This window comes from Andrographis paniculata, unplaced genomic scaffold (genome assembly GCF_009805555.1).
Source record: "Andrographis paniculata isolate CXL003 unplaced genomic scaffold, ASM980555v1 Contig69END, whole genome shotgun sequence".
Taxonomy (NCBI): domain Eukaryota; kingdom Viridiplantae; phylum Streptophyta; class Magnoliopsida; order Lamiales; family Acanthaceae; genus Andrographis; species Andrographis paniculata.
Window position 1 is genome coordinate 7642553 of NW_026137605.1, and position 9663 is coordinate 7652215.

The 9663-nt window shown below is 33.1% G+C and overlaps 1 protein-coding gene across 2 annotated transcripts; it reads left to right on the plus strand.

Annotated features, from left to right (window-relative positions):
• The first annotated feature begins 5762 nt into the window (after nucleotides 1–5762).
• Nucleotides 5763–9084, plus strand: LOC127263750 (phosphatidylinositol 4-kinase gamma 7-like). 2 transcript variants are annotated; one of them, XM_051292952.1, is made up of 3 exons: nucleotides 5763–6045; nucleotides 6565–6726; nucleotides 6901–9084. In XM_051292952.1, exon 3 carries the CDS (start codon nucleotides 6926–6928, stop codon nucleotides 8795–8797), a length of 1872 nt encoding a protein of 623 aa, XP_051148909.1. In that variant the 5' UTR covers nucleotides 5763–6045; nucleotides 6565–6726; nucleotides 6901–6925; the 3' UTR covers nucleotides 8798–9084. The 2 variants fall into 2 exon arrangements, with proteins under 2 accessions (XP_051148909.1, XP_051148908.1); XM_051292951.1 differs by having other exon boundaries at nucleotides 6565–9084.
• Nucleotides 9085–9663: the final 579 nt, after the last annotated feature.

The window sequence follows — 9663 nt, forward strand, 5'->3', positions numbered from 1 at the left end:
TAAAATCGTGGACTATTTTTATGGGCCATAAATCGAGCAAATAAATATGGGCCGTATGGTTAAATAAATATATGAATTGGGTAAACCTTTTTTCAGAGAATAGTAGCATAATTAATAAATAAATTAGCTGTATTATTTTATATTTTATTTCAAGCATATATATATATATATATTTAATTAAAACTAAAGCTGGAAAAACATTTACTAATATCTTTCAGACAAAGCAATGTTCAACACATGTCTGACTTTCTTGAGACATAATCAAATCAGCCACAATTGATTTATTTATTGTAAATATATAATAATGATGAAAATACCCAAACAGGCAAACATGCCTTTCAATTGAGGAAAGAGACCAAAGAGTAATAATATTCATTGCTTTTACACAACTCAATACCTTAAACTAACAAAAATAAATAAATATAAAAAAAAGAAAAAATCCCAAATGAGATAGGAAAATCTTTCACCTGAACTTTCGTAACAGACTTTCTCAATAAATTATGTAATAATTTTGATCATTTTCTTTTCATTTTTCAATTTTAGATTTGAGAAATAAAAGTAACAGAGTATACTCTTGCTTCAAATTATCATGTATGAGTGACATTTTGACACGTAGAATTGTAAAATAAATAAATAATTTTTGAGTTTAGAGTAAAAATAAAAAATAAAATAAAATACTCATTTGTTCTGATTCAAATTTAATAGATTAAGAAATGATCATATTTTATTTTATTTATAGAGAACCGACAACCGCTACCGGAAAGTACCCTGCAACGCAACTCATACTAGGCGAACCATGTGTGCGTCGGGGTTTGAACCCAACTATCTCTTATGGAACCAATAATCATATTTTATTGATTAGTAGAAATGTATATAGTAATTTTTTATATTTTTGTCATTGAAAGTAAAAATTAAAAAAAATAATAAAAAAAGATAAATACTTTTGTAAAAATTCTTGATATTTTGGTATTTATATATAGATTATTTTTATTATAATAAATAAATAAATATTTTTTTTAATATATCACATACGAAAATCGTAAAAATAATACGTTGAGTTGAGACAAGAAAAATATATATATTTGATTCAAATACAAATTTGAATTATAGACAAATAAGATGTACTTATACTATGTAAAATCTAGTCTATAGACAAATGTATGTAAAATAGATTGTATTTGAGCACACTTTATAAAAAATCTTTAACCATGTATTGGCAGGTTATACTAAAATTAATTATGAGATATAAATTCACATTTCCATTCAGTGTGTCTTTGTTTGGCGAATTTGTTAGGATTTCTACTGTTCATTGAATTTTTTTTATTTAAATATCAAATCAAATATTTATTTTTTATTTTAATTAAATTTACATAATACTGTATAAATACCTATTTATATGATATGATATAATTATTTCAATTCAATTTTTTTACTACTAAATCCAGCTCAAAATCTAAATTTTCAAACAAACACACCGTGGACGCGTATCTTGAAAACATAGGACTTTATTATAACTTGACCCAAATCTCTATGGATCTTTTAAAATAACTAAATGACATTAAAATAATCAACTTGGAATCTTTAAATAATAATAATAGTAATGTTACGTTCATGTCGCATATAATATCCCAAATGCTTATGATTTCTTAATTAGTTTGATTAGATTAATGATGCTGACTTGCTTTGTAATAATCGTGGCTTTGGTGCAATGAAGTCAACATTTTTAGTAAAAATAATTATACATTAAGATTAAAATAATTAAATAGTTTAAGATAAAAAAATTATAAAATATAAAATTAAAAATATAATTAAAGTGTATAATTATATTTTTTTTAAAAAAAAATAACAAGTGAAACGGACGAGAATAAAAAATAAGAATAAATTATGTGGGACGGAAGGTGGAGTAATTAATAATCATATTAATTATTGAACGCTTCAATCTGATTTTAACGTCCATTTTATCCATTCAGAACATCTTTCAATAATAATAATAATAATAATAAGCATCATCGGCGCATTAATTATCAATTAAACACTTTAACACCGTAATTTAATATTGTCTGATTAGGACACAATAGTATTAAAATAAAAGCTGATCTCCTTTTCCATTATACATTGTAAACTCTTTAAAATATTATGATATTCATTATTTTCTACAATTTTTTTAATTAGGAAAGTTTGTTCTTTTCGTATTGAATTTGGAGCTAAAAAAAATATTCGTTAAACAATATTTGATTTGAGAAAAAAAAAAATTATTTTTTTGTTCTAACTTAAACTATTTCCTTAGTCCAAGTTAAATTGCCTAATTTAGTTTATACACGGAATTTTAGATATTGTGTAATTAAAAAGTGTATTAATTATGATTTAATAAAAATAATTATAAATTAAAATTAAAATGACTAAATAGTTTAATAAAAAAACCTCAAATTTTAAATTTTAAAATGTGATAAAAGTATATAATTATATTTTTTAAAAACATGACAAATTATATAGAACAAATGAAAATAGAAAGATGAGACAAATTAAGTGAGACGAAGTATTATTTTTATAAAATTCCCTTGTTCCATTTAAAATATTTCATTTTTTATTATAGTCAAATTAATTAGTCATTGATAATAAAATAATTTTAACTTTTACATAGATTAAAAATATACAATTTAATTATAAAAAAAAAATATAAAAAGACAAAAGTACCGCAATTAAAAAAAATACTACTATTACTTTTTAATTTATTAAAAAAAAAGAGTTCATTGAAGTGAAACGAAAAATATATTTTTAAGAACATAGAGTACATAAAATAAAAACTATGTAGAGACTGTATAAAAAACACACATGTATATTTTAAAGTAATCCTAAATGAAAAAAAAAATAATAATAAAATAAAATTGGTGAAACAATTAACTATAAATTGTAGCAACATGCAAGATGCATAGAAATTAATTCATTGATTTGATGGTCCGAATTATTTTGGTGATAATTAAAACATTTGAAGATACAATACAGACAAATGAGCATTCAGTTTATACCGTTTATCGTATAGATATGCTAACTATTACTACCAAAAATTAAATCTAAACGACTAACGAGTATATTTCCCTATTTTCATATAGTTAGCCAATCAACTTCTTCAGACATGTCCGTTTAAATATCATGTATTTGTTTCGTGAGTTGATTCATTTGTCAGTGAATAACGTCAAAGATAACGTATATACATGTGCGTCATTGTTAACTTTCGTGAGTTGATTCATTTGTTAGTGAATAACGTAAAAAATGACGTAAATAGGCGTGCGCAGGTGTCAACTTTCATGAGTTGATTCATTCGCCAATGAATAACGTCAAAAATGACGTAAATAAGTGTGCGCCGGTATTAACTTTTGTGAGTTGATTCATTTGTCAGTGAACAACATAAAAAATATAAATGTGCATGCGCCAGTGTTAATTTTGTTTCATTCTTTTACATTATTGTTTTTATAATGTCACAATATTAACTAAAAATTTGTCGTTCTCTTCGCAATATGCGGAGAATATTTGACGTAGTTCTCAAAGAGAAAATTATTATTTTTTATTATCTTCAAAGAGAAGGTGTATTTTAATTACAATTAATTATTTTACAAAGACTTGTTATAATGTCATTAATTTTTTTGTAGTTTAATTGGAGATAATTTTTTAGTTTTAAATTTTTTATTTTTACAAAATAAAAGCTTTTTTAAAAAAGTTTCCACTCATTTTTTCAGTAATTATGAATTAATTTTATTTGAATATGTTTGTCTTATTATTATTATTATTATTATTATTATTATTATTATTATATATTTAAAAATATAATTTATATATATACTTTTTTAAAAAATATTATTATCAATAATAACTTTTAATTTAAAAAATCAAAATCAAAATTAAAATCTATAAATATCGGTACTACGAAGTTTATTATTTTCTACAATTTTGTTATTAGAAAAATGTATTCTTTTCGTTTGAATTTGAAGAGTTGATTTTTTTTTAAATAATATTTGATATAATATGTTTTTAAAAAACTATATATATTTGAGAAGTGTGAATATTGTTGACATGAGTAGTTTATTCAATTGGATAGTGCACATTCTGAGAGACTTCTCATGAGGTCATTCATTCTCAAATTACTCTAGGGTAAGCCCCGAAAAAAAATTAGTATATTGTTGACATGAATAGTGTATATTCAATCAATTTAACCTATATTTAACTTCGTTTGTTCTGGCACCGGCTCATCCACGAAAGTTGACCTAGCACTTACTCAACTCCGGGATTATTGTAGTATACAAACACACACATGCTTTTTTTTTTTTTTTTCAAAATAATACTAAGCGGAAAAATGGTGAAACAATTACTTATAAATTGTAACTAATATGCATGATGCATTGAAACCATTTCATTGATTTGATGATCCGAATTAGGTTGGTGATGATTACAACATTCGAAGACACGATATGGACAAACAGACATTCAATTTCTATCGTTTATCGTTAAGATACGTTAATCGTAACGACTAAAAGATAGATTTAAATGATTAACGAATACGTGTTCTTATTTCAACATAAGTAGTCAATCAACTTCTTCAATTATGTCCGTCTGAATATTATTGCATTTACTTCGTACGTTGATTCACTTGTCAGTGAATAACGTCAAAAAATGACGCAAACATTCGTGCGCCGATATTAACTTTATTTCATTCAATAATTTTGTTTTTAGAATGTCGCATTATTAATTAAAAATTTGTCCCTCTCTCCCTAACATGCGAAGAATATTTGACGTAGTTACGCACCAAAAAAAAAAAAAAAGAAAAGAGAGAAATATAAGTGTAGAGTATTTTTACTACAATTTAATTATTTTACAAAGACTTCTTATAATTTCATTAATTATTTTTTTTAGCTTAATATTTAAAATCTTAATTTTTTAAATTTTTCCTAAGTAACCGCTATTTTTCAAATTAGTTCCACCTATTTTTTCAATATTAATTTTATTTTAACTTTTTTATCTTACTATTTTATTTAATATAAAATATAATTAAAAAATATACTTTTAATATATTACGTTTTAATTTTAAAAATTTAAATTTAAATAAAATCTATAAATAGACACACTGCAAATAAACGTGACCCCTCACGTCATCTGCTGACTCTATATACTCAAGTCGAGATCATCGGTGTCCAAGCACCGCTTCACCGATTATCATATTTAGGTCCCACCGACGCATACACCTGCGTTGCACCAGATCACAGCCCCGCGATCAAACAAAAAATATTACGAAATTACAATATTATATTATTTTCCGGAATAAAATTTTATTACAAGCCGATGGAGCAAAAAATTTAAATATAATGAAGTTACGAATACACCCTTATCAAAAATAAAAACTCGTCTCTACACTGCAGGGTATTTACGACAATTCAATAAACTCCACGGTCAAATTAAGGAGCTGGCGATTGGTAAAAAGGAAGCAGCCCCCGGGATTTGCTGAGGTGCCACGTCATCACGCCATACTTATTTTAACTCCATCGCTAAACAAGCGGACGGTCAAGATTGGGTTTCCTATCTTAATCGGACGGTGACGAAATACGTATTCTAGACACTTCTCCGGAATTAAGCGGCTATACATACTTGTAACTCTGGTTGAGTCAAGGTAACCGCAGTTGGCGCGTAAGCATTTAGTCAGTTAAAATCGAACATTCTAAAAAAAGAAAAGGTGACATAGGAGAAAAATTAAATAAATCGAAAATGAAATTAGAAAATGGAGCCGACTGGATTTAGCGCATCGATATATAACACAGAGAGTGGGGGGAAGAGCAGTAGAGGAAGTGTAAGGAGAGCAGCGAGGAGGAGGAGGAGGGAGAGGTTTTGGGTGGCTTGGCTGAAGCAATTGCTCGGTCGATCCTCGCCGCATAGCCTTTGGGTTGGACGTTCTCCCGACCGTTGGATTGTTCGATTATCGGCGGTTCATCTCAACGGTCTGGTAGCACTACACTGAGGAGGACGGGAGCGGATCAAGATTTCGTCAGATCTGGTGGTTTGGTGAGCTGATTTTCGGAATTTGTTTATTTGTTTTGCAATCTTGTTTTTGGGTGAATTTGATGTTCTCGACGTTTTTTTTATCGTGTTTGAGTGATGGCTCCTTGATTTAGGTTGGGCGGATTAATGCATTTGCTATTAGAATGTGAGTATGAATGTCATCGAGAATAGTGTTTGGATACTTCGAGTTTGAATTGGTTAACTTATTCGTTTTTAGATCCAGTGGATTATGCGGTTTTTGTTTGTATCGTGGATTTGGTTATTTTTCCTTTAAATAGTTCATTGTAATTGACCTTTGTTGTTGATATAAATATTGCTGTTTGCTTGCTTGCTGCAGACTTCACTTGGTGGTTTATCGATATTCTCGAGATGATAAATGGAGTAGTCTGTTATATCAAATTCATTAACGCATTCGTGTTTTCTTGGTAGCGAGAGTTTTTATTGAATTTGTTCATGAAATTATTCCACTTGATCCAGGAGTCTGTATTTTATATGAGACTTATTGTTGTCTTTCTCTTGCAGTTCTGGCTGCTGGAAACGATACATTAGCTTTCTTGAGGCCATTCTTGCTCAGAGGATTGTTCATTTCCGCCATTAGACCTCTCTCCGAAGGAGCTTCTGGACTGTCTGTAGCTGTTTCGGATTTTCAGCGAGTTTGTAGCGGTGCGCGGCTTGAGATTGGCGGTATCGATTGATGATCTTGATTGGATCGTAATTATTTGCTGGTCCAATCACAATTGGCTTCTGAGTTTGGCATTAAACTGAGAGTGAGCAGAATCGCTCTCTAGTTTCGCCATCTTTGCTGCTGGTTGTGAGAGGATCCACCTTCAGTCTTACTCTTCCTTTTACGTCTCCCAGCTTCGAAAGCCAAGTTCAAACTGAGATGGCTCTGGCAATTTTCAAGAGTTCATTTGGAAGTGGTGATTACAATGGAGCTACGAAACCAGAAGGCAAACCGACCGGCAGGAGACGTGTTTTTGTGCAGACAGAGACGGGCTGCGTTTTGGGGATGGAGCTGGACAGGAGCGACAATGCGCATACTGTGAAGAGGAGGTTACAGCTTGCTCTCAACTTCCCCATTGAGGAGAGCTCGTTGACCTTCGGCGACATGGTTCTGAAGAATGATTTGAGCGCCGTTCGAAATGACTCCCCCCTCCTGTTGACGAGGAATCTACTCCACAGAAGCTCTTCCACCCCATGTCTGTCACCGACCAATCGGGATATCGAACAGAAAGATCAGAGCGGACCGATTGAGATTTTAGGACATTCGTCCCACTTTGCAGCGACAAAACAGCTGGTTAAGGAGGTTGTCAAGGCCATGATGAGCGGCATTGATCCAATGCCTATTCGTAGTGGGCTCGGTGGGGCTTACTATTTCAGGAACGTCAGCGGCGAGAATGTTGCGATCATCAAGCCAACCGACGAAGAGCCTTTCGCCCCCAACAATCCAAAGGGCTTTGTCGGAAAGACTCTTGGACAGCCAGGCTTAAAGCGATCGGTCAGGGTTGGGGAGACGGGGTTCAGAGAGGTGGCGGCTTATCTTCTCGACTACGGTCACTTTGCAAACGTGCCGCCTACTGCGCTGGTGAAGATTACTCATTCGATCTTCAACGTGAACGATGGTGTGAATGGAAACAAATCTCAGAGCAAGGAGCTTGTGAGCAAGATCGCCTCGTTTCAGAAGTACATCCCGCACGATTTCGATGCTAGTGATTATGGTACTTCGAGCTTCCCCGTCTCCTCTGTGCATCGCATTGGAATTTTAGACATAAGAATCCTCAACACTGACAGGCACGGCGGGAATCTCTTGGTTAGGAAGCTCGACGGCATCGGCCAGTTTGGTCAAGTGGAACTGATTCCCATCGACCACGGCCTTTGCCTGCCGGAAACTTTAGAAGATCCCTACTTCGAATGGATTCATTGGCCGCAGGCCTCGATTCCATTCTCGGAAACCGAGCTCGACTACATTGCAAATCTTGATCCGGTGCGCGACGCCGAGATGCTCAGGAGGGAGCTCCCGGTGATACGGGATGCTTGTCTGCGCGTCTTACACCTCTGCACCGTTTTTCTGAAGGAAGCTGCTGCGGATGGGCTTTGTCTATCCGAGATCGGGGAGATGATGAGCCGTGAGTTTCAAACGGGCGAGGAGGAGCCTAGCGAGCTTGAGGTCATTTGTTTGGAGGCGAAACATCTCGTCGCCGAGGAGATAACATCTCCCAATGCCGAAGCGGATTCTGCCGATTTCCAGTTCGACATTGATTGCGACGAAAATGGGTACAACTTCGCCCACAAATTCACTTCCGAGGCCTTTCTGTCCTCCGGAGTGACGCCATTCCCCTTCGGTTTCGGCGCTCCGCTTGCCAAACTCGACGAAAGCTTCGAGGAAGATGAAAGCGACGGAGAGCAGGAGAAGGGGATTAGGATCGACAATCCAACGGTGGAGAACAGCTCGACTATCTCGAAACTGTCCATGCTGCTGCGGACCGCAAGCCTCGGCGAGAAGCACCACAAGTTCCCAAAGTGTTTTGGGCCCAAGGCCAACAAGAGTGTCGCGGTGAATTTGTCGTCGAGGAGCGCGAACGAGCAGCTTCCTGTCAGCGTTAGCTTCGTGAAGCTGGGAGACATGAACGACGAGGAATGGAAACTGTTTCTGGAGAAGTTCCGCGACCTGCTCAAACCCGCTTTCGACAAGAGAAAGTCGATCACTCTCGACGCCAGGCAGCGTCACAGGCTCGGGACTTCTTGCAAGTTTTGAGAGACCTAGTAGTAGAACAAGTGTACGCCATGAGAGACAGAGAAAGAGATATACAAATAAATAAAACCTGCAGAGGGGAGAAAAGTTAGTAGAGAGGAGAGAGAGAGAGAGAGAGAGAGGAGAGAGAGAGAGAGAGGTGTATATATTCTTTGAAAACAAGAACAGCCTCTATGGCTGTTGTAACGAGTGAGTGAGTGATAGGGATTTGGTTGTTTCTCTCTGCTGTTTGATAAATAAGTTGCAAGAAGAGAGAGAGTGAGAGAGAGAGAGGTCTGTCATTGTAGTAATCAGAGTCGAGTCTGTGTTGTGTTGTGTGTATAGTAAAAAAAAAAAAAAAACATGGATGCGGAATCCATTAACAAAACCTCACGAGTGTCTTCCCTTTGAATTTTTTTTTTTTTTTTCCGCAGCCGATACTCAAAGTGCATATTAGATAAATATTTGATCGAATCTAAATACTCTGCAAATTAAGTCCCACAAAGTAAATTAAACTAGTCGAATCATATGTAGCATGTAGATTTTTTTAAACTAGTCGAATCATATGTAGCATGTAGATTTTTTTCTTCTGTAATTTCTGTATAGTTGTGAAAAAGAATAGGATATAATTGTTACAATATATAGATTTTGATAAAATATTAAATATGTAGTTGAGATTTAAGTAAAATAAGATACGTAATTTGCAAATATAAAACATAATTACACGCATGATAGTAAACTTAGGTCTAACGCATCAATGTATAAAATATAGTTCCCATGCATGAATATGCAATCAATCACGTTTGTCTCTTATAATATTATATGAATGACTAATTTAAATGTCTTGCATGGAATGTATTTTACATGCACAAACTATATGATTATTAGCA

Coding starts and splice junctions, on each gene's coding strand:
- LOC127263750 (XM_051292951.1), top strand. CDS start 6,926: ATGGCTCTGGCAATTTTCAAGAGTTCATTTGGAAGTGGTGATTACAAT.